Source organism: Rhinatrema bivittatum, chromosome 11 (genome assembly GCF_901001135.1).
Source record: "Rhinatrema bivittatum chromosome 11, aRhiBiv1.1, whole genome shotgun sequence".
Taxonomy (NCBI): Eukaryota; Metazoa; Chordata; class Amphibia; order Gymnophiona; family Rhinatrematidae; genus Rhinatrema; species Rhinatrema bivittatum.
The window spans coordinates 68,670,340-68,695,854 of NC_042625.1; the positions used below are offsets into that span (position 1 = coordinate 68,670,340).

General features: G+C 42.6%; 1 protein-coding gene across 3 annotated transcripts in view; it reads left to right on the forward strand.

Moving 5' to 3' along the window:
• LOC115100870 (cytochrome P450 2G1-like) overlaps window positions 1-7,621 on the forward strand; it is a 30,829-nt gene extending 23,208 nt beyond the window's left edge. For all 3 annotated transcript variants that reach the window (XM_029619886.1, XM_029619885.1, XM_029619884.1), the window contains 4 exons: window positions 351-492; window positions 3,106-3,293; window positions 3,733-3,874; window positions 6,923-7,621. In XM_029619886.1, the coding sequence (XP_029475746.1) occupies window positions 351-492; window positions 3,106-3,293; window positions 3,733-3,874; window positions 6,923-7,101 (651 nt within the window). In that variant the 3' untranslated portion in view covers window positions 7,102-7,621. The remainder of the gene's footprint in view (window positions 1-350; window positions 493-3,105; window positions 3,294-3,732; window positions 3,875-6,922) is intronic.
• The last annotated feature ends 17,894 nt before the right edge of the window (window positions 7,622-25,515 follow it).

Sequence of the window (25,515 nt, forward strand, 5' to 3'; positions counted from 1 at the left end):
TTCTTGTGTTACACCTTAGTTAAGTAAGTAGGGAAAAAGCAATTTAAATTAATAAATGTGCCTAAGCCACTAACTTACATTAGTAAATGCATTAGCCCAGAAATAATACTGTATTGATAGCAACTAATTATTGATCTCAGAGGAGTTAAGATAACCTAGGACAGTAGTTTTACAAAGGCAAGGAAAGCAAGTAATGAAATGTAGCCTGTCTCCAGATTCATACTTCTTTGGGAAAATTGAATGCACTTCACTTTGAATTTTGGCCAGCATGGAATCTTTGGCATGCCAAATTTGGGTATAAAATTAGTCATTTCTTACCTGGAAATCTGCTCTTGCACACTTTTCTACAGGAAAAGCAGAACTCAGCCTCTGAGTTCAGTGAAGAGAATCTGGTGGTAAGCACCTTAAACCTGTTCATCGCAGGGACAGACACCACCAGCAGAACCCTGAGATACGCCTTCCTGATTCTTCTGAAATACCCTGAAATTACAGGTGAAAACCTCCAAAATATTCACAGCAGGGGCAGGTAATACATGGAACAGACACCTAGCAGAGGTGGTGATGCAAAAATTGTATCAAAATGTAAAAGCTCTTGGGATGGGCACAGAAAATCGTCAATGGTTGGGGAATGAGGGGTAAAGTCTTGGATGGGCAGAGAGGATCCTCAGTCATGGGGAAAGTGAGGGATAAAGACTGGAACAGTCACAAAGGATCCTTGCAGGTCAATTTTAAAAAGAATGCGAGTGCGCCCATAAACGCAGGCGGAGAGATGCTGCAATTTTAAATTGGGCTCGCAAGTATGCGTGTATTATTTAAAGTACTCCTCCCACGTATATTTTGGCTGAGGCTTTAGTGGCTTTTACGTGCATATGCAGGCGGATTTTTAAACATGCTCGTGTGAGGGGAAAAACAGTTTTTCCAAGTAATCCACCAGTTTACAGAGGAGTAGATTTTCACAGGCTCGGCGGCGCGCACAAGCCCAGGGACGCGCGTAAGTTCTGGGGTTTTGTAAAAGGGGTGGGAAGGGGGCGTGTCCTGGGGGCGGGGCAGCAGTCTGGGGCGGGGCAGGGGGCAGGTCCGGGGGGCATGGCGACGGTTCGGGGCGGGCCGGGGGGTGGTCCCAAGTCCTCCGGCACAGCAGCCTGTACAACAAAGGTAGGGGGAGATTTGGGTAGGGCTGGGAGGTGGGTTAGGTAGGGGAAGGGAGGGTAAGGTGGGGGGAGGCGGAAGGAAAGTTCCCTCCGAGGCCGCTCCGATTTCAGAGCGGCCTCAGAGGGAACAGAAGCAGGCTGCTCGGCTCGGCGCGCGCAGGTCACACAATTGTGCACCCCCCTGCACGCCCCGACCCTGGATTTTATAACATGCGTGCGGCAGCGCGCACATGTTATAAAATCGGGCTTAGATTTGTTCGCGCCGGGTTGCCTGAACAAATCTACGCTCGCGCATAAATTTAAAAATCTACCCCAGAGTTTATATCGAGTCTTCAAGACCCCTCTGGTTCTTTATCCTGCAAACCTGCCACTTGACCCCCGAACCCTCATGCTATGCTAAATGCCCTAAAACTCAAGATCTCCAGACTTGCTCCTCATCAGGACCAGAATTAACGTTATGCAGATAACAAACTGATGTATGCCATGGTCACCTTGTTTAAAATGTGGACCTATGTGCATAAGTCTTGGCCCCGCCCTGGAATACCCTGTGGGTGGGGCTTAAATTTGTGGCTTAACAGAGTAAATCAATCTTGTTGCAAAAGTTATGAAAACATCTGTGTCTAGCCCAAAGTTAACTTGTGCATCTCAAACACATTGCGAATTAAATATCCCACAAACTAGTAATTGAGCCAGTTAATCTTATGCTGATTAGGAGTGCATGAAGATGTCTCAGGGACAATTTTCCTTTCTCACTGCCCACTGCAATTGGGTCATCCCTCTCAAAGGGTCTGGTCAGAGCATGGAGACAGTCAGCTGGAGCTTTGGTAGGCAAACAACAGGTTAATACAACAGTCCTAGGGTGAATGTACTGAAGGCTTTGTAAATTATGCAAGTAGGGAAGATTGGCTTAGCCTAAAGTCTTGTGCAAGGATGAGATTGACAGATATGATTAGAAAGGTGCTCCAAAGTTTAGGCTTAAGCTTCATTAAAAGTCTTGGGTGTTAAGTCCTGTGTATACAGTTCGCGTGTGAAGTCCAAAGCCTTTGCTTCGTCAGGACTTCATGCATGTGTATATGATCCAAAAGTCAATATTGATTAGAGATTACCACAATCCACTGGCATAGGAGTGGTGGATTTCCGATATAACCTCGTAGTTGGTACATTTATGCAGTTTTTCACATGCATAATAACGTGGGCTGGAAGACATATGGCGAACAATACTGAGCCTTATAACCGGATGCAAAGTTTGTCAGGGCCACAAACTTAGCAGGTTTGTGTCTGGCAGTACCTGCTAATGCAAAGTGAAGACAGATTGCTCAATATGGAGAACATTAGCTGCTTTTTCTCTTCTGTGCAGTTTATTGGCATTCACAATAAAACTGCAGAGGCCATCACATAGCTTGACTTCCCATCTTGTGCTCCTTGGGCCTGCACTCAGTTTGGTTCGGTTGCACACTCCTTTTTATGGTGATTGGTTTATCTCTACAGGTGTCCACTTCAATGAGGCTATAAGAGATCTGGGATGTAGCATACTCTTATTACCCTTACCTATTATATCCTAGGATGGGGGGGATAAATGTGATTTATGCTGCAGGGGTCCCCCTGCTGGCACCAAGCAGCACGCTGAAGTGTTCAATCTCAAAGAAGGCTACACTTCCAATTATTATTGCCAATGAGTGGAGTGATCCACATGTCAATGCCTGTAAGAAAGTGGAAGGGAGAGAGCTTAATGCTCATTGAAATGTGTCAGAGAGAAGACATTTTCTGGGAGTTAAAAAGAGGAAAGAATGGGGTTGATAAAAATAAGTAATGAGCCCCCTCACTTGTCTTTCAATTCTGGGAATATGAATAGTTATTGGGCCTGTGGTTATATAAGAGCAGAGGCAGCCCATACAGACACACTTTGTTTTATATTTTTATCTACTAGTTATATATACATATATCTTTTTAACAGAAAAAGTAGTGCAGGAGATTGACCTTGTGATTGGTCAGGATCGGGCTCCAGCAGTGGAGGATCGGAGCAAGATGCCATACACAGATGCCGTCATCCATGAGGTCCAGCGCTTCGCGGATATTGCTCCCCTGGGCGTCCCCCATGCTGTCACCCAAGACATTGAGTTCCGTGGCTACACCATCCCCAAGGTCAGCCACATATGTGATCAATTCTGGGGCCTACTAACAACCCTTATCCCTCAATCCTGTAAACGACCATTCTGACTGCTTTCTCTGTCCATTCCAACTTCATCTCCTCCCACCCTACAGTTCAGGGCAGGAGGAAGGGGAAGGGAGGAGGGGAACAAGTGAAGGTTCCCCCCCAAGGCTATTTGAGAGGGGAGAGACTGGAACAGGAGCAGAGACAGAACAGAGAATGAAAGTCTGCAAGCACCCTGCAGCTTTATTCAAAGATTGAATTAAGAAGTGTGAAAGCTTTCAGGAATGTTAATTCTGTGGCAAATTGTAAATTATATAGCAACAAGCTAATTATACCATTTCTCCCACGGCCACACCATGGTGGGAGGCTAGGGGCACTGACTATAACCATAGTTGGTTGATCTGTTATGTCACAAATTTTTGTCTCCAGGGCACTATGGTCTTCCCTGCATTGACTACAGTCTTGAAGGACCCCGGGTGGTTCAAGAACCCCTACAACTTTGACCCTGGACACTTCTTGGATGAGAACGGTGCTTTTAAGAAGAATGACGCCTTCATGCCCTTTTCAGCAGGTAGTTCTCTGGAAAAGCCAGAGCGAGAAATGGGTAAAAGGGAAATCCACACCGAGATACACAACATGAAAAAGCTGGGAGGCATTTCCTGCTCTTCAGAGTCTGCCACTCTGTATATTCTAACACTGGGTGGGGGTCAGTACACGGATGGTTTGTCTAGCTAAGTTTGGGACTTAGCTGCACAGACTGCTGGTTTTAAAATTCCCGCTGTTCTGACCACTTCCAGTTTACCTGACTAACTGTTTAGCCAGATAAGCTGGATGGTTTTTGGGGGGCATTCAGGGGTGGAGATAACTTATCCAACTAAGTCTGGTTGCAGAACCATCCTAAAGTTAGCTGAAAACGTTTATATTTAGCATAGCCAAATTAGCATTGGTTTTCTTAATACCTGTGACAATTTATCTGGTTAACTTTAGCCAGATAAATTGTCCACTCACAACGCTACTGAATATTGATTTCTGAATGCATGTAGTGCAGAATTCTAGGGCTTAGAAATAAAAACATTATCATGAATTAACAGTTTTTAGATTCAATTTTCTGTTTCAAGTAATAGACTCATGGAAAAATAAGGCTGAAAGGGGTTTCAAGGGCTCATTTGCGCCATCCTCCTTGCCCCAGAAATGATCTGGTCAATTCCAATTAGATATGAAAGGTGAGTGTCACCTGTTCTTCCAAACCTCCAATGAAAGCAATTGCTCTATAGAAGGGACCAATAGGAATGAGTCTTACTGGCAGGAAGTAGGAGCTTTTGAGAGGCCTGAGCAGAGCCAGATTTAGCCGTTAAGTGCAGAGAACAGAATGGAGTTGTGGATCGGGGAGGTCCACCAAACATTCAGCATCACAGTAATAGGGGCACTTCCTGCTCTGTACTGGTGGCACTTTCTCACAAACAATGCTCAGCTTGAGCGGCAGCCTCCTCTGAGAACCACTCTCTTAATGGCCTGGTGGTGATTCCATTTAGAGTGCTATGAATACCATTGGCTCATAAACCCCTGCACCTTTAATGGGACACTGCTGCTCAGGCATTGCCAGTGGGACAGGGGAGACTGTGCCTTTTTCAGCACTGCACCTCTAGCAGCTGCCTAGCGGGAAATCTGTGCCTGCTCCCCAAAAGAAGCATTTAAAGATTCCTTTTATTTCCCTACATGGATCTTGTAAGGTCATAGCTTCTGCTGCTCCACCCATCCAACCCAGCTATGCAACACTGAAGATGGGGAAATGTCCCAAAATATCTTTACATCCTAAAGGGCCCTAGGGAAGAGGGCTGCAAATTATTAGGGAAAAACTGAATCAACTCATTTACATCCATTGCATCTTTGGAGTTGTAGTTCCTGCCTCTTTTTAAAATTTAAATACAACAGAATTTCACATCCATAGATTCAATGGGGGGAAAATCAGCACTGGCTCAGTCTGTCTTTCATGACCTAGACAAAACACTAATGAGCAAATAATATACTCAGAACACAGGAAACACAAGGATTAGTTTTAGCCCTGGCTTGATAGCACCCAGGTAGAGAGTGCATCAAGCTAAGGAGAGAGTACATTGCAGAAATCTCATCATTGTGTACCTTTCCTCATTCCAAATCACATCAAATCTTCACTGATGTGTACTGTGCTGTTCGTACATCTTCCTGTGCATGTAAAACTGGCCCCAAAACCCTAAACCTCCACCAAAACCTCACCTCGAGTTACTAGCTGGCCCTCCTATAGTGGTATAAATAGTTGACTACTATGTGTGCCACCTCAGAGGTTCTCTCTCTGTCTAGGAGCAGCCCCAAAATAGGGAAATGCCTATCTGGGCACTTCACAAGCTGCAAAGTGAAAATATTGCAGGTGCAATAAATTTAACACCAATTGTGATAAAATACCTATGCGAAGCGCTAAAATAGGGTGCAGTGCAGTAACTCAAAAATTACCCTAACCTCACCCCTTTTCCTTATCGCAGGCATTGTTCATGCAACATTTATAGCATTTTGATGAAGCTAGGGGTAAGTTAGGAGCTCAGCTTTTTTTTTTTTTTTTTTTTTAAATATCAAGCTCTTTCAAGCCAATGCAATATCAGCGCACGTTAAATGGGCACTCAAGATTGAGCGCCGATACACCTCTCCTGGGAATCCGATTTAATATTTAAATGTGCTGCCATGGTAAAAAGGAGGTGCCTAGGAAAATTGTGCCTCCTCGGCATCGGGCGCCCAGGAGAGGTGGTTGTCAAGTGCGGGTTAGGAAAACCGACGCTCAATTTTATGAGCATCCATTTTCCTAATCTGCGCACAGCCACGGGTTAGGAAAATGGATGCTCGTTAATTGAGCGTCCGTTTTTCTAACCTGACCGCTGGCAAAATTTTATTTATTTATTTATTTTTTTAACACTCCTTTTTTTGGTTCTTCCCATATAATAACACCAAGAACTATAGAAAAGCAGTATTTTTTTCTGCTTTTCTGTCAAATTTAGGGGCTCCTCAAAACTTAATGCCTGCTCTGGAGCAGGCATTAATTTTTGAGAGTAAAAATGTATGCTTTGGGTTCACTTTTTTTTTTTTTTGCATAGGTGGATAATAGCCTCATTAACATGAATTTACATGTGATAAATGCTATTAGCTACGCCCTGGTTTTGGATGTGCTAAATCCCAAGCACTTGTTGACCTATGCGCTAGCCTCAGTGCACCATAATGCATCGGCCTGTTTCTTTTTGGGAAAACAATTTGTCTCCTCCATCTGCCTCCAACACACACTTTTTAACAGTGATGCTCAAACTAGGTCCTCCTAGCCAGTCGGGTTTTCAGGCTATCCCTAATGAATATGCAAGAGATATTTGTATACATTAGTAGCCGTGCATTCAAATATATCTCATGCATATTCATTTGGGATATTCTGAAAACCAAGCTAGCTACAGGGACCAAAGGATTGATTTGAGCCTCACTGGTTCATAACATCTTCTCCTTCCCATACAGAAAAGCATTGCAGGAGTAATCAATGCGTGACCTAATGCTTAATGGTTTAATTTGCACCATTCCAAGCATCTTAACCATGTCTGATGTCCTTTCCCAGGAAAGCGGATCTGCCTCGGGGAAGGCCTGGCCCGCATGGAGCTCTTCCTGATCTTCACTACCATCCTGCAGAACTTCACTCTGACGACTACAAAGGAGCCAAAGGACATTGACCTCAGCTCAGCACTCAGTGCAAGCCACGTACCTCGCCCTTATCAGCTCAGCATGCATCCACGCTAAAGACATTTTACATGCATGCTGTGCCTCAGGAGTTTGGTAACCCATGGAATACCAACAGTATTCCAGTCACAACTCTTATCCTCATGGGACACTGTATATACAAAATGAGCTTGAGAAGGGAACCCATCAAGGCAATAATCCCATTATTATTCAGCTGGTCCCTGTTCTCCTCCTTGGACTGAGATATCCTGCAATGTATATGAAAGACTTACAGAGTCACCTCTCACTTATAAAAGAATGCACAAAATTGGAAATATTAAGCAGAAAAGTGGCAACTCATTTGTGCATGTTAGCCAGATTACTGCTCTGCTGGCTGTTTTAAGCAGGTAATTAAGCAGTTAGACTGAGGGTGATCAGTCTGAGCCAGTGCATCTAGAAATATGCATCTAGAGATGTCCAGTCCTTGCTTTTTTCAGAGAAATTTGAACTAAGGGCTAGATTTTAAAAGCCCTGCGCGCCGGCGGCCTATTTTGCATAGGCCGCCGGCGCGTGCTAGGCGTAAGTTCCGGGGCTTCGTAAAAGGGGCGGGAGGGGCATGTCCGGGGTTCAGGGGGCGGTCCGGGGCTGGTCCGAGGGCGTGACGACGGTTCGGGGGAGGGCGGTCCCGAGTCCCCCGGCACTGCGGCCTGTGCCGGGGGATGCGAGGCGGCGCGCATCCCCCGATTTCGGAGCGGCCTCGGATGGAACGGAGGCAGGCTGCGAGGCTCGGCGTGCGCAGGCTGCCGATTTTGCGCAGCCTTGCATGCGCCGACCCCGGATTTTATAAGATACGCATGGCTACGTGCGTATCTTATAAAATCCAGCGTATCTTATAAAATCCAGCGTACTTTTTAAAGATCTACCTCAGCATGTTTAGAGGTACACTGTGGTAAAACCAGGGCTGATTGAGCACAATGCTGATGATCTGGAACTGCCTAGTTACTGTAAATCAGTGATTTAGGGACATTTATTAATTTAAATTGTTTTTTGTCTCCCTGATTAAGGTATAATTTAAGTATCACATGAGACAACACATTACTATTTCATTTAAAGCCAGTGAATGCCTAATTTGCAGGGCAGAGCAAATGCTCTTTTGAAAGACAAAAGGGTAGTCAGATCTTATATAGGGTGGTCTGTTGAGGCTGGTACTCTTCCTCTGAAGCTCTATGGGAAAGACTCTGGTGCCTTGCAACTACAAATGAAACAAGGGGTCCTATTGGTTGGAAGCCAGGGCTGTGCCATTGCTAGATAACACTGACACCCTGAGGATATCCAATAAATTGGGGGAGACTTTAGGTTAGCAATATAGTACTCTCATAGGTAAGCAATGTTACCTAATCATTCTTGAGGCCAATAATAGGCAAGAGATTAAATGCTAATGAGACAGATTAAGGTCTCTTTGAAAACATGGGTTTTGTTTGAAGAGAGGCAGAGAGGTAGTTAGTCATGAGATGAAATGTAACCTGCAGCCTGCTCTTGGGATGTTGAAAACAAATGAAAAAGGAGATTTTCTTTGCTGCAGAGAGTTTGCTATCAAGCTGCCCTGGAAAGCCCTTGTCCAGTAACTGAACAAACATAGCCCTTTGCTTTTCTGTAGCAAGAGAAAGTAAGGTAATTTTTACATAAATCTTGGTTTTATTTTATTTGTTAGATAGGTAACAGTATTAGTGTAGTCTTTACAGCCTATGAGCATTAAGCAAACTGAGTTTAGGGAATAACTGAAAGATTTATCATGAGTTTATTCACAATAGAGAGACAATTTTTTATTTTGATGAGAATTATCTAGTCCACATGGAATGATGGAAGTCATTGTGGAGTCTCTAAGCATCTTGCAACTGCATTCATCTCCCAGCTGGAGAAACTGGACTGCAGAGAAATTCATCTAAAGCACTCACTATTCATGTGAGGTTGAACTGACAAATATTCTGGCCAGACTTTAGATGAGGATTTTGGGACCACATTGTTAAATTGCTTGAACATAGAGTTTGTAGGTTTGCTTGAATATAGAGTTTGGGTTTGTAGGTTTCTGATTATAAATTATAAAAAGCTAATTTTTCTCTGTTTTCCAATGCTAATAAAATCTTTTACTATAATACCATGGGTTTCTGTTTCCTATAGAGTATGAGTCTAAATGGTCTATGGTAAAGGTAGGTTTTAAAACATGCGTGCGCATGGCCATAAACACGCATATGGCACGGCACGGCATGTCGCAAGGGGCATGTATTTTGCAATGCTCGCCCATATGCATGCGAGCTATGCAAAATACGCGCATGTTTCAGCTGCAGGTTGCGTGTGTCTCTTGTGCGCAGCGCAGCGCACGTCCTTGCACGTACCCCTATGCGCACCGGGCACTGGCGCGTGTACGGAAGTATGAGGGCGGGACTTCCTGTTCTTCTTCACTGCGTTCATGTAAGATGGCCGCAAAGGGGAGACAGCCGAATTTCACCACCAGGGACATTGCTCTTCTGGTATCCCTGGTGGTGGCAGATGAATGCCACCTGTTTCCATTTGCAGCAGAAGGACCCATTATCATGTCCTCCGGAGGGCCTGGCGCAAACTTCAGCAAAAATTCAATGAACAAGCCTCCCACTTTACTAATTTGTAAGCTACTGCATATGAGGGCACGGGGGGGTGTGTGAAGGCAAGTAATGCCAGTGGCCACCATAGATTTTTATATGATATGCTTATGTATGTATAGGGTACAGTTAACACCTAGGATTATTGTAATGGATGATCATAGCTACCGTGAGGTTATATTAGGTAACAAAGACAGTAGGCCACATTTGCATGGAATGGTTGAAGCCTTACTAGTATAAGTATTGTAAATGCTGTTACTTTCTCAAGGAATATAAAATGGTTCCCTGCTATTATGTCCATCAGTATGTTGTACCCTCAGGACTGACTTGCACTTAGGTGGTCAGCTTTTCAGGGTAGGCACAATTATTGTCCATGAGACAGGCAGCCATGCCCAGCTGACTATATCCCTTACTCATTAGCAGGCATGCCCCTAGATGACAACATGAAAAAACTGCATGGTGTTGGGCAATGAGTGACTAGAAAAGCAGAGACATTAGAAGAGCTATTAATGAACAATGCATAGAGAAGGCATAAAGGAGGGGCAGTTGCAGGATTGATGTTAATGCAGTAGTATATTCCCACAATTACATGACTCTTGGTTCTTCATGGAAGCAAAATGTAGTTATAGGAACCATTGTAGGTCCCAAGAGCACCTACAGAGCACACTCATGGTAGTCTTCCCATTTCTTTCGTAAAGATAGAGGACCTGAAGAAGAAGGCCTGGTGGCTGCATCTCAAAAAGAGGATGTTTCTAGAGTGGCTGCATGCTGAGCGGGCTGGGCCTGGTGGTAAGTGAATCTTCTGTGCTAATGGTCAATGTTCTTACATAGATTACATATTTTTCCACATTTATGTAACTTCATTCTGACCCGTGCTTTTGTTTTAACATGCTGCAGAACCTGAAGAAGAAGATGAAGAAGGACCAGGTCCAGTTCCCGCACCAACAGCAGCCACCATTGGGGGAGGGAGCTGGATTCTCCCCTCCCAGCCATGGAACATCCTGAAATGGAGCGACCTCCAGCTGAAGAGGTGCACCCCAGGCCTCTTCCTATTCCCCCACAAATAGGGCCTCCTTCCTGTTTGCCCAGGGAGTTAGGAACATGGGGACACAAATAGGCATCCATGTCCTCTCATTCCTCTGCGCCCCCCCCCCCCACATGAGCATCCCAGAGGCTCATCATCGGGAGCATGTTCTCCCGATGATGAGCCTCTTACTAGGCGTGAGGATGGTGCGAGAGGAGCTGAGGGCTGTGCATGCCTTCCAAGAGAGGATGCTCAGGAACATGGATGTGATTCTCAGGGTTGTACAGCTGCTGGGTTCTGCTGTAAGGGTCCTGGGAAATTGCATGCCATGGTCCTGAGCATCCTCCCTCATCCCTGCCTCCCTAATTCCCTGTTTTTTGGGGGGTATTTTGCTAATAGTTTTTATCTCTAGTACTCCCCTGCCCAACAATTTTTTTAATATTGTACATATTTTTTACTAAGTAAAGGTTTTACATTTCAAATGGTGTATATATGTAGTGACAGAGGGTGTGTGTGAAGATGGGGTGTGTGAGATCTTTCTAGCCTGCTGTATGCTACATAACTTTGCACTAAACAGACACCTGCCTTCTCCGGAGGAAGGCCATCAAGAGAATGAGGAGGAGGAGACGGAAAGGCACCTGACATAGGATGAATTGCAGGAAATACATCGCTTGAGTCAAAGACAGGCTATACGACAAAGCAGCACTCTCACAGAAAGACATTGCAGAAGGTGATAGTGCATTTATTTACAAAAAAGTGCAGCAAAATAAAGGAGAAGAAAGTAAAGCATCACTTCCTTGGCTGGCCTCTTTTTCTGGATTCAGGAAGCTTTGGCTGCCCCATCCTGGAGCTCCTGTGCAGTGGACTCCTGCCAATGCTCACACTGCCCTCAGAGGTTAAAGAAGCTTGTGGCAGTTCAAGTTCATGGCTGCAGGAAGGTACAGCCGGAGGCAGCAGTGGCTGTGGTGGTGCTGGTGGTGGAAACATGACAGGTAGTGCTTGCTGATGTGCCATCCAGGGATAGCCTGGTGCAGGCTGAGGTGCAGGTGGCTGAGATCTTCAGCATGGGCAGGTGGAGGGTACGGCATCCAGGGCACCATGAAAGGCCATGGAGCCACCGGTGGCTGTGGCTGCAAGGGGGGGCATCTGCTGCAGCATCTCCCTCCACACTGAGGTTTGATCATCTGTTGCCCGGCAAAGGTCTCATACAGCCTGCTGAATCCCCTGCCCTTCCTCCCTGATGGTATCACGGAGGCCTTGTGCTTCCTCCCTGATGGTATCAGGGAGGGCCTCTGCTTCCTGCCTCACCACATCATGCAGGCCTGAGATCACCTGCTTTGCTGTATTAACAGCCTCTCAGCCTGACTGGCAACCATTTCAGGTTCGGACTGGTCAGACGCACTGCTGTCCTGCGGGCGATCCTGTAGCAGATCAACCTGTGTGTCCTCCGGCTCCTCTTCCTGCCACAGCTGCTCCTCTCCCTCCTCAGGCTGTGGCAGCTCCTCATTGGCTCCCTCTCCCTCTTCATCCGAACTGACAGGGATTACCCACAGACGCTGGTACCACCTTTGGGGCTGTCTAGATGCAGGTCCTGGACGCTCGTCATCTCGCTCCTCTAGAAAAAGAAATAGGTAAATGTCAAGCACTGGCATTCAGTGTTTTCTGTACTTTGGTTCATATGCCCTGCATGCTCCACTGGATAGACCTAATTATTAGCCCTTTGCTACAGAGCTATAAATGGCCATAGCATTCAATATTGCCCCTACCCTGATTTACACTCCAGGTGGGAGTCCCTGAGGCAGCCTTAATCCAGGCTGCACAGCGCTTGAGTATTATGAATTTCTAAGGAGACAGAGCACGTTAAGTGTGCTCTGCATATTTGGGTCACAGACTTCCACATGTCGTAAATACTGTTTGTAATAACAACTCTGATTGTTTGCAAATAAACAACTCTGACCAAGTCTTAAATCACACAATAATATATTTATTATACTGAGTATAAGCAATGGTATACGCAGGAAGCAAAGGTATACTTACAACAATGTACATAGCACATCTATGGTCTGGAACATTTGCTTAATTTTTTCTTTTTGCAAGCTCTTTTTATATACATTTTCAATAAGCTAATTGATAACTACTATTTACTCCAAACCACAAGATTTCAGTTAACCTTGCTGCAAATACAGCTGCTCTTTGTTCCTGTTTGATCTTATCTTACTTCGTATGTACAAACTTTCTTCACAGATACCCTTTTTCAGATCTGTTATCTTCACAGATACCCTTTCTCAGACCTGTCATCTTCTTATCTTATGCTCATCCTGTGACTTCACTTGTTGACGTTTCACCTGGATTCTGCTAATGTGTGTGTTACTAGGCCATAGTTCATATGTTGCTTTGCAAAACTAGGCCATAGTTCACCATAGCTTCTTCTTCTTTCTTCAGAGCCTTAATTCATTTTGAGGCCTCTGGTATTTTTTCCTTCAGGATATTCTACAATCCTCCCTTGAGCCAGATTGACTCTGGCTCACATTAGGTGTCTTCATTCTTCACACAGGGGAACAGCATAGAGACTAGGGTTTTCTTCTTTGTATCTGTGGACACCTCCCTAGGACCTCCCTTTTTTAACTGCTCTCACTTTCCGTTTCCCAGCTATCATCTGTACTGATTGTGGTTTGGACCATTCTAGTAGTTCTCAAGTTTATATTACTATACGCTATCATATTGGTTACTGGTTTTGGTGTTAGCATCTTTGGTCGACAATATTGTAATACTGAACAAATACATGGAATACAAAAACATAACATTATACCTAAAACTAGTAATCCAAGAAAAACTCCTACTATCCCCTTCAAATGACTAGATAAGTTAGAAAACCAGGAGGTTATGGAATCCCACCAAGTTACTGAGATTCCTCCCTCAAAATCGCTAACTTGAAGTCTAGCCAGTTCTTGTATCTTTTGCATTGCATTGTAAACTATATGAGAGCGATTAACCACTACTGTACAACATTCAGAGCTATTAAGTACTGTACACAATCCGCCTTGGGCAGCCAATATATAGTCCAGACCATGTCGATTATATGTAGAAACAGTAGTTAATTCATCTACCGTGTCTTGAAGGGCTTTAAGGGCGATTTCTAATTCATGCGTGACTACATGGAGAACAGATTGTAGTCGCCGAATGGCCATTCCCAATTCAGCTGCAACTGCAGGTTGGGCAAATGGTAACCATGAGGTATAGCTTAATGCATCTAATCTAGTTTTAGTTAAAGGGTAGGTTGTGTTAATATAATCCAATGAGAGTTGGATTGCTTGATCTTCAGGGACAGCTGAGGGAATACTCCTTCGGGAGCGGGTATGCATAGGGTGATTTAATGGAATAATTCGAGAAAAATAGTTAAATGTAACTAACACACAAAATTCATAGTATGTAGGGAGTTTGAGGAAAACTATTCCATCACACAACCAATAATGTCCAACATAAAGATTTGCAAAGTTTTGTATTACGGTATCATTGCTATTGTCATAAGGGCCATAAACAAAAGGAGATTTATATTTTCCTAATACACTACAAGGAACCAAAGATAAGTCATTTTCAGATGAACAGTTATTGTCTGCTATGTTGAAGAGGTCACACAGACGTGGACAGACAGTGTATGTGGAATTGAAAGTGCGTATGTATTGGGTGTCGGTGGCTACATGTACAATCTTGGACAGATTTGCTATACATGGGAGGCAACCTGGTGGAGGAGATGCAGTAATATGTGAAAATGTGCAATTACAGCTTATTACAATGTCAGTGAAAGGGGTGCTGGGTAAGATGGTTCCCTTACGAATAATCCATGTTGTATTGTATGTGGAGTAAGTATAGTTGCAAGGAATAGGGTTCGGGGAAGTAACATTACTAAGGCAAAGAAAACCATTTTTTGGTAAATCGGCTGTAAGTGGGGGAGGTTTGGCATTACCCAAATATTGTGTCCAAGTTTGTCCTGCTAATGGATCTATGGTCATATTGTGTTGTCCATTATCTTTAAATCCTAAAATATGGTGTAATGGAACTGGAAAGGAAATGGCTGGGACATGTGAATGGGCTTTTTGATGTGGAGTACAGACGATACAATCAGTAACATCTGCTGGAAGAGTCTTTACTAATTCTTGTATTGTCTGTACCCACAAATTTGTTAAACCTGAAACAGGGGCCTGTTGGAGAGGGAAAGAAATAACAAGTGGCCATGTATACGTTAGTACATATAAACAGGTTAGTAAACATAACATTTTCTTTTCCTTCAGTCGTCAGTCTACTTCAGAGAGAAAAGATAATGCAACAGTCCAATTATAGTATCGGATTAAATGTCCGTATATCCGACAAATGTACCCAAGTGGAATGTTCAGATAGTTTAGCAGCAGTATGGCTGAGGTCTGTGATAGTGAAAGGTCCAACGTATATCGGATCCTTCCAAGTCTTGTGGGTGTAATTCTTTCGTAGTACTTGATCACCTACTGAAAAGGAAGCGCAAAAAGATTGTTTAGGAACCTTTTTCGATTCAGTCTGTATTAGATCTGCTGCCATGGCTACTAGGGGCTGAACTTTTTTCCAATACTCTACTTGAGTATCAGTTTGTCTTATTCTCACCGGATTCATAATCCGTCCTGTCTGTAATTGAAATGGAGTAATCTCATGGATTGTACCTGGCGTATTCCGTATATTCATTAAGGCCAATGGTAATACATCCAACCAGGTATATAATTTGTTTGTTTTGTTTTTATTTAATGCTGCTAGCAATACCCTCAATTTGGTTTTCAATATTCCGTTATATCGTTCTACCAAACCATTCGAGGTTGGCTTATAGACTGACACACGTCGATGGATAATATTACAGATCTCTTGTAATTCATTCATAATTTGATTATTAAAGTGTGTCCCATTATCAGATACAATTTTGATTGGACATCCATGGGCTGGTAAAATTCTATGTAAAAAGGTATCAATAACTACATGAGCTGTTTCTTTTGTACATGGGAAAGCTTCTATCCAATGTGAAAAGCTATCCACCCATACCAATACATACCGTTTCCTTTAACTGCTTCAATCATATCAGTGTAATCAATGTGCCATTCCAAACCTGGTCCCTGGGGGATAGGCAAGTTCCCAGGACTCACAGCTGGGCCTCGACGAGCTATATGAGTAGAACAGACTAAACAGTTATGAATTATCTGTACAGCTAAAGCATAAAGATTCTGGTTCCAATGATTACTTTGTATGCCTGCTAATAGTGCAGTGGCAGACAGATGCATGGTTGCATGCCATGCAAAGAAGTATCGCAACACTTCTGATGTTGTCAACATTTTTTTTCCATTAGGGTGGAGCCATTCTTTCCCTTTTTTATAACATCCAATTGTCACCCATTTCTGTAATTCCTCACCACTAGGTTGTTCATGGAGTATGTCAAGTGGCATGGGATATGGAGTATGCATTAATTCTGAGCTAAACCGTGTTTGCATAGTCATTAGTTTCACAGTAAGCACTTCTGTAGCAGCTTTATCTGCTAGGTCATTTCCTTGTGCCTCAAAACTCATGTGTCCAGTATGTGCTGGCGTCCATACTATAGCAGTTTTAGAACCAACCCCTTCCCTTTTCGATAATAAATTCAGTATTTGTTTCCAGTTGTTGATATGTTGTAAGGGCTGACCCGTGGCAGTAATCATTCCCCTTCTTTTCCATTTCAATAAATGGTATTGTAGAGAACTAACTACATATGAACTATCAGTATAGATCGTGCAGTGTTCTTTTATTCCTGAAGATTTCAAAGCTGCTATTACAGCAAGGAGTTCAGCTTCTTGTGCTGTTACACCTTTCTCTGTTTGATACTGTATTTTGGTAATAATATCTAAACTGGGTGTAACACTTAATGCTGCAAACGCTGCTTGCTGGTCTTTCTGTGCCCCATCTGTAAACCATATTAGTCCCTTGTCAAGGGGATCAAACTGGGTCAGTAAAAGGTCCGGGATGTCTTTTCTTTCAATTTGTCTCTGTACATTACTAGGAAAAAAACAATCTAGTAACTTATTCTGAGCTTTCGTGAGAGGTGCTGTTACTATATCTTGGCCAGTCAATATTGTTTGATATTTACCAAATCTGGTTGCTGTCAATGCAGCCTGACTAGTCGTTAGCAAATGATGTATTGAATGAGCACAGTGTAAATTAACGAGCTATATGGCATCATAGCTCGCCATTTACCAATAGCGGCGACAATAGCAGTTAATAACTTTGGAATTTCAGGTAGAGCCATTTCCACTGGACTATAGGATCCAGATAGAAATGCCACTGCTTGTTTCGGTGTATCTTCTTGATTTACAAAAGCAGCCCATGTGTTTCCCATGTCTCGGACCCATATATGCACTTTCAGCCTGGGGTCTACAGTACCTAAGGGTTCAGCCTGTAGTAAAGTCTGTAATACATCTTGTATTACCATTTCGTCATCTTCAGTCAATTTTATTTGCGCATAAGACCCAGTACCAGCCGGTACCTGTAAATGCCTCAGTAGAGGAGAAATGCGCGCTGAATAACTTGGTATCCATTGTCGACAGTAATTAAAAGTTCCCAATAAACCTCGTAATTGCTTTAAATTCTGGGGAAACTCCTGTTTCTGTAGTTCTAACAATAGGTCCTTTGTTATGTGTTTAGTAGCTGAGGATATTATTTGACCTAGAAAATTTACTTGAGTCTTAGCTAATACACATTTCTGTTGATTACATTTATATCCTGCCTCACCAAGCCTTTGTAATAATTTAAATGTCCATTCACAACATTCTATTTTAGTTTCAGCAGAAAGCAATATGTCATCAACATATGTAAATAAAGATACTGATTTAGGTAAAATACTTCTGAACTGCTCTAGATCCTTGTTCAATTGTTTTGAAAATACAGTCGGGCTATCTGTAAAACCTTGGGGCATCCGTGCCCATCGATAAGCCTTTGTGCCTAATACAAAAGATGTTAGATCACGAGAAGCAGTATGTAGAGGAATTGCAAAGAATGCATTAGATAAATCAATGACAGAGTTGAACTTATATATGGGCTGTGTTTGTAATAATGTCAGAGGATTAGCACAAACTGGATATTGTGGAATCACTATATCATTCAATGCACGTAAATCATGAACAATTCTGACATCATTTTCTCCTTTTGGCACAGGGAACAAAGGAGTATTATAGGGTGACTGTGATTCTTCAATAATACCATGTTTTAACAATCTAGCAATATGTTTCATAGTAGGTTCCATTAATTTTTCTTTTACTGGATAAGGGCTCACATTTGGTCCCAGCTCAAATGGTACTGTTTTAATTCGATAAGCTGGAGCTGTTTTTGCCCTACCATAAGGAGACTCTTCAGTGCTCCACAAATCTAAAGGTAGTTGATCCCATTTCCATTCATCTGGGATTTCATTCTCCTCCTCACTTCCTATTGAAGTGAGTAAGGAAAGGAGGCTCTTAGATGCTGGGATTTTAAAGGTGAGAGTTAATCCAAATTGAGTAAGTAGGTCTCGTCCTAGTAAATTTACAGGGCAATGTTCAGCAATTAAGAATTTAACTGAAGCTTCTCTTTTACCTTGTGTAGTGTTAATTACTACTGGGGTTAATTCAGTTAAATGTTTTTACTGGGCTTGCCATCAAAGCCAATAGTGGTGTTTGTTTCAATGGATCTTTTTACAGCGCTTGGTTTAACACAAATAACAGATGATGTAGCGCCTGTATCAATCAAAAATTGCATTGGAACCTGCTGAGGACCTACTAATAGTTGAATAAACGGCTCTGAATTCTGTAAAAACACAGTATCACCCTGCATTATTCCCTTATTCCCCGAAGTCTGTCAATAATTACCTTGGCCCCACACAGGGAATTGTGAGGGCTGTTGGCCAGCCTGTAACTGATCTGGTGCAGATAACGGTGGGGGTGTCTGCAATGTTTGGTTAAGCGGCGGCGGTGTCTGTAATGTTTGTTGTGTGTGATCAGGGACTCCTGATCGCCTGCATTCAGTTGCATAGTGTCCAAATGACTGGCAATTCCAGCACTGCACATGAGCTCTTCTATCAGGGGACGGTCTATTCATTATCCCTTGTGCAAAACCTCTTCCTCCCCTTCCCCTTCTCATCCCTCGACCTCGGGGGATATAGGAGGGATATGCTCCCTGATATATTCCTTCATACGGGGTACGCGGAGGACCCTGTATCACATAACAATCCTGTATATCACTGCCTTGTAGGTTTACTGTATCCTGATTTCTTTGTGTTTTCATATTCTTTTTCTCTTCTAAGTCCGCTATCTGTAATGTCATTAATTTGCTAGCCATTTTCTGTTGCTCTTTATTAGAAGTTCTTATCATTTTGCAATGCACTGAGGCGAAATGCATTAAAGTGTTTCTCACCTCTGGCCATGTTTTTGTTGAAAGTGCCACAACATTATTCAAATTAGTCTGCATATTTGCAGGCAAAGTAGCATAGAATAAATGTAAAAATACAGGGATGTTTGGCTGTATATCAGCATCCTGCCCGGTTTGTGCCTTATACATGTCCATACATTTTGTCAAGTGCATTGCAAAATCAGTTAAGCCATCCCACTTGGCTGCAGTGATAGCTGTAAAATCTATGCTTGTAGGATACAGGACATTTAAAGCATTTACCAAATCTATCCTATCTTGGCCTTGGAAAGGAATTCCGTCAGCAATATGAGTGATAAGTCTCGGACGTGCGCTTACTGCTGAGAGTTGTGGTAAACTAATGCCGCAAGCTGCACATAGCGCCTTAAAATCCCCTATGGCTAAATGTGTTCCGGCCGTATTAGTATCTATTGCCTCGAGCCAGAGCCTTGCTCCTTTATGTATACTAGGCAATTTTTGTATAATCGTACTAATATCTACTGGTGTATATGGTTTATAAGCTGCAATGGGTGGCTGTTGCCCATTATCTCTTAGGAAGATAGGAAATTCTTTCAATTCCACATTATCTTTCTTGTTTCTTACTCCCTTAAAGGGTGGCGAGTTTAAATCTTGTATACATTTTAACCATATGTCTAGACCTTTCTGAATATATTCCCAATCTTCTGACTCCGTACAATATTTGCCGATTAATTCCCTTATTTCTGCAAGCTGTGCTTCATTTACTGGCCCTTCTGGGTGGCAAGGAATGTTTATATTTGCATTGCTTAATCCTGTCTTAACAGTGGTCCACCATGGAGCCCCATATGAACCTTCCTCATTCGTTTTAATCCTTTCTTTAATCATCTCTGGTGTCAAGGATGACCCTTGAGCCGTTTCTGTTGACCGACTCTGTGGGGTTTCTGATAACACATTAACCCGTAATTGCTGACAGTCCTTGCCATCGGCAGGTGTCAGGTGCACTAATCCCTTGATTTTAAAGTTATCTGTTCCAGGGAAAAGCTCAGCAGCTTCCCGTTCAAATTTAGCTGCTTGTTCTAAGTCCGGATATAAGGGTTTAGGCTTTTGTACAGGACCTTTCAACGGACCATAGCCTGCTGGTATAGGCATTAAAATTTCGTGATCACTGTCTTCCAGCAGGGGACATGTAGTCACATATGGGGGCGGATTTAGGGATTTTGATCCTATCTCACCTATAACCTTATTTTTCTTTTTTATTTCTTTATCAGCTGTATATAAGTCACCTGTCACTGAAAATAAATTCCAGACATGCAGGTGTTTCTTTAGACTATTTTTCTTTTTATTATCTTGTAGGAATGTTAACAATGGCAATAAATGACTAAGTTTCAAAGATCCTTCCATGGGCCAGGAAAAGGAATCTTTAGCAGAGTATTTACCCCATTTGTCATTTGTTTTCTTAATAAGGTCTTTCTCAAATGGAAATAAATTAATTACATGCTGGACAGCCGTACATGTATCATCACTGTTAACATATAATGTACGTACCGTGTTAGGCTTTCCTAATTGTCCTTCTGGGACCCTTTTAGGGGTTGGGTGTGTGTTAACCATTTTAAACTGTCGTTTACTTAGGCTACGCACATATAACTGTATATAGTAACCAAAACAAAATAAGAACACAAAATATATACACGCTAATATCAACCCACACAGTAAATACAAGAAAAACAACAATTGCTGCAGCGTTAAAACCTCAGGCGCCTTTTCTCAAAACTATCACCACGATTTACACAGGACTCCTGGCTTTAATTACCGATCACTCCTGGACCAGTTGATCAAGCTGGGCCCTAGGGGATCACACCAGGAGAACGTAAATCTTCTACTCTTCCCAAGAAATAATCAGAGCTGCTTCCACAAACATGTGACGAATGCCCGCATTCTCCACCAATTGTTTGTAATAACAACTCTGATTGTTTGCAAATAAACAACTCTGACCAAGTCTTAAATCACACAATAATATATTTATTATACTGAGTATAAGCAATGGTATACGCAGGAAGCAAAGGTATACTTACAACAATGTACATAGCACATCTATGGTCTGGAACATTTGCTTAATTTTTTCTTTTTGCAAGCTCTTTTTATATACATTTTCAATAAGCTAATTGATAACTACTATTTACTCCAAACCACAAGATTTCAGTTAACCTTGCTGCAAATACAGCTGCTCTTTGTTCCTGTTTGATCTTATCTTACTTCGTATGTACAAACTTTCTTCACAGATACCCTTTTTCAGATCTGTTATCTTCACAGATACCCTTTCTCAGACCTGTCATCTTCTTATCTTATGCTCATCCTGTGACTTCACTTGTTGACGTTTCACCTGGATTCTGCTAATGTGTGTGTTACTAGGCCATAGTTCATATGTTGCTTTGCAAAACTAGGCCATAGTTCACCATAGCTTCTTCTTCTTTCTTCAGAGCCTTAATTCATTTTGAGGCCTCTGGTATTTTTTCCTTCAGGATATTCTACAATACCTGACTCCTCAAAACGAAAAGTATTTCCACTAATCAGTCAACAACATTGAGTAAAACCATGAAGCCAAAGGTCATCACACTGGGCATTACCGGTCAAATATGCCTTCATTGCCTTATATATAATTATCGGTCAGAGTCCATTAGGGTTATATATTTTTTGTTATTTTTATATATTTGCAAGTAAAACTGTGGACACTGAAGCAAAATCTTCTTAAAATTGTGTTGCAGATATTTTAACCTCTCTTCTTAAAGTGTCATAGTGACTTGGATCTGTGTTTCAATGCGGCTTTAGATCGGGGGGAAGGGGGGGCTTCCCTAATGGACCCTGACTGATGATTATACATAAGGCAATGAAGGTAATTCCTTAATATGAGGGACTTTGGCTTCATAGTTGACTAAATATTGCTTCTTGATAAGGGGAAATACTCTTGTTTTGAGCATCTGTTTTGCGTTGGTTTCCCCTTAGTGAAACCTCAGATAGTAGGATAAATATTTGTATAACGATCACTTGTTCTGTGACTGCTGTGTAAATCACCTTCTCTGGTCTGTGGCTGTACAGCACCGTGTACGCCGATGGATACTTTATAAATAACCTTGGCTCAGGCGTGCAGAGGACCTGGGTTTGATTCCCTGGGCTGCTCTTAGGGTCCCTGCTTTCAGAGATCCTGAAGGAGCCCTAGCATGTGGTCCCCGGCAGGGAACTGTAACTGTACTGCCTTGGATAAGTGAGCTGGGAAGAAGACAGAAAAATGACCGGGTAGTTGTGAACGACAGCTCATGGGGCTGTAGCCCAGAAGGAGCTGGTTCCAGTGGAATGGAAGGAAACTGCCAGGGAAAAAAAAAAAATCTCTGTTCTGTGATTTTACAGTGCTGTGTATGCTGATATCGTTCATCGTCGTGTATGTTGATAATGCTTTACAAAGATAATAGTCGTTCTATAAAAGCTAAGCTTGGCGGGTTGCTTTGGAAATTCCTGAAATATCTATAACCCAGATGTAGGAGTTAAGTTACCTCTGAGATGTAACCAAGGCAAGCTGGGATCAGCAGGCACACCCTTAACATAAACTGCATGCAGAAAGATCAAAAGCGCAAGTAAGATGAGGCATGGCAAGCATTGCTAATCCCACAGCACTGAGCTGGCTCTAAGTTGCATTTCAGGATCCTTGGATCTCATGGAGGGAGAAACATATGTGTTTACCAACACAGTAGCTGGGCAGTGGTGATGCCTTTCTAGCAAATGTTTAACAGTACGAAAACAAAAGTGTTAGAAATAAACTGCATTACAACAAAACAGAAGGGAGAACTTGGAATAAGATCATAAAAAGGCAACAAAATAAAGGAAAATGTTTTTTTGGGGGTTTTTTGGAGGCTATTGCTTTAAACACATCTATGCTTGCATTAAACCAGCAGATGGCACCAAAAGATAAAAGATGATATTTATCTCTGCCCATATGGGATGAATAACAATTTTGTGAAATTTTTAGAACATGCTGCGAGCATGTAGCACTATATAATATATATTCACGCTAATGGAACGGCCTCCCTACTTGTGCTTTGAGGTACAGACTATACCCCCATCTTCATTCACCTCCCCCCGGCTGCCTATCCAGCTGGCTTCTGGCTCACGTAACTTCTGGCTTCTTTGTGTGACGCCACAGACCTGCCTGCCATTTCCCTCACTGCAGATGAATGTGGGACAACAGTGCTACATGCACCCATGCACGGGCAGACTGGTGCTTGTGAAACACACCGACACCAAAGCTCGAACTGCCGTTCATATGTATGGATCGAAGTGCAAAGGACTGCGGTACCAAAAGAGCAAACAGATGGGTACATTGAGACCCAGAGAGATCAAGTGAGTCATCCCGAGGTCACGCACCAGGAGCCAGTGGCAGAGCCAGGGATTAGAGCCAAGGCCCATAGCGATAAAGTAACTGACCCCAGGGTCAGCACACATTTTTAAATGCCCAGATTTTATTTTTTAACTCATGATGCAGTAAGCTAATGAAATGCAAATGCATCAAGAGTTTAAAAAAAAAAAAAAGCGAGTTAAGAATAAAATGTGCTTTTGGCACAGGTTGAATGCACATTTTAACTCAGGAAGGCGGGGAGGCATCCCTGAAAGGCTATAAATGACGGCAGCCTCCACCACTTAGCTGGATAAATACTGATTTATCCACGGATATTTTAAAACTTTTTTTAAAACATTTTCTCCTCTTTTTTGGGGCTAAGTACCAGCGCAGTAGCGCTTGAAACGTAACTCTAACTCTGACCCGGAGTTAAGTTTCCAGCTCTAAAAAAAGGTGCGCTGGCCCGATGCAGTACTCGTGTTTAGAAATGCGCATTTTCTGCACGCAGAACTCCTTGCTGCAATGGCAGTTTGTGCACAGAAAATGCAGGGTGAAATGCATTGGTCTGAGAGTCAATAGCAGATTTGGGAGTTAGAACTGAGCCACACACAGAAACTCAGTGGCAGAGCCAGGGACTAGAGGTGAGGTAAGGCTGACTCAGTGGCGCTGCCATGCAGAAGGACATGGGTTCAATTCCCAGCTCAGGCCTTCTGCTCCCTGGATCAGCAGGGACTCAAGATGCTGCAGAGAAAGCATTCACAGGCTCTAGGAGAAGGGAGTCCCAGTTGTCATACAGCAGTGACACTTAATGGCAAGAGTATGGGCCCCAGCCCCCAGATGAGGGTTGTCTAAAAGTCTCTTGCAGCAAACTGAGTCACTTGGCAGCTGTGAACCTAAGAGTCTGAGCTTCAGGTTGCACAGAGCACTCATGCATTCAGGACATAGTATCTAAAGTAACGTTTAAGTGGAACCAAAGCCATGCAATTTGGCACTTTTGGCCAAGTGAAATTGTACACAACACCACAAACTGGGAGGTAATTTTTTTTTTTGTATTTGAAGCATAACACTATTATTCATAATCTATAAGTAACACAAGTGTTATTTGGTCCCAAACATTTGACCCTTACATCTGTATGGATGTGTTCCTTAACCTCTACCAGAAATGCCCTTTACCTCTACCCAACTGCTTGTGGTGGGTTTGTCAGGGGTGAGAGCTTAATTATGGGTGAGCCTATTCTAGTGATTCTGGGGCAGGGTCACTATGCTGGATTACTCACATAGTGCTCATTCCATGCCTAGACCTTCTTTTATTGGTAGGATATGATCCTATCTTTCTGTCAATCGTTTTGATAAATGGGCGGTCTATATACGCAAGAAATTGCCAAGTGTTGATTTTTTTAAAGGCTAAACAACCTGATTTACTTTCTATTACTGAGACCTGGTTTCTAGATTCGGATCTTGTCTTATTGAACCAAATATACGCGTTCCTTCTTATAATACTTTTTCACAGCCTTGGCTGGAAAGAAGGGGTTTAATGGTTATAGAGAAAGAGACTTTGGTACTGTTTCCAATCATTTTTTACTCTGTTCCCCATCTAGAAATGTTAGTACTTTTACTACTTTCTGCAAAATCATGGAGAGTTTGATATATTGTCCTCCAGGGTTTCTTAATATTTACCATGTGACTCTCGTGGATGCTATTTGCTTTAAAACTGGACCCTAATAAGGATGTTGTAGTTTTAGATGATTTTGTTGTGGAGATCTTTTAAATGTAATGAAGGCACTGGGATGGGTTCAACTAATCCACAGAGCACATTTTTTTATTTAGTTTTTTTTACAGAAGAATTGGCTACGGGTTGATGAGTTTCAGTATAGTTGCTTACATATTCCCTGGTCAGACCATTATCTTTTACTATGGTCTCTGCTTCAATTACGCAGCAGAACGTTTTTAAGGGTGGTTACATTGAGGCTGACCATCTTTGAGAAGTAGGTTTACTCCTTTTAAATGATGTTATTTCTCTGGATTTTGATTCTGCTGCGTTGGTCTCTAAATGTTTT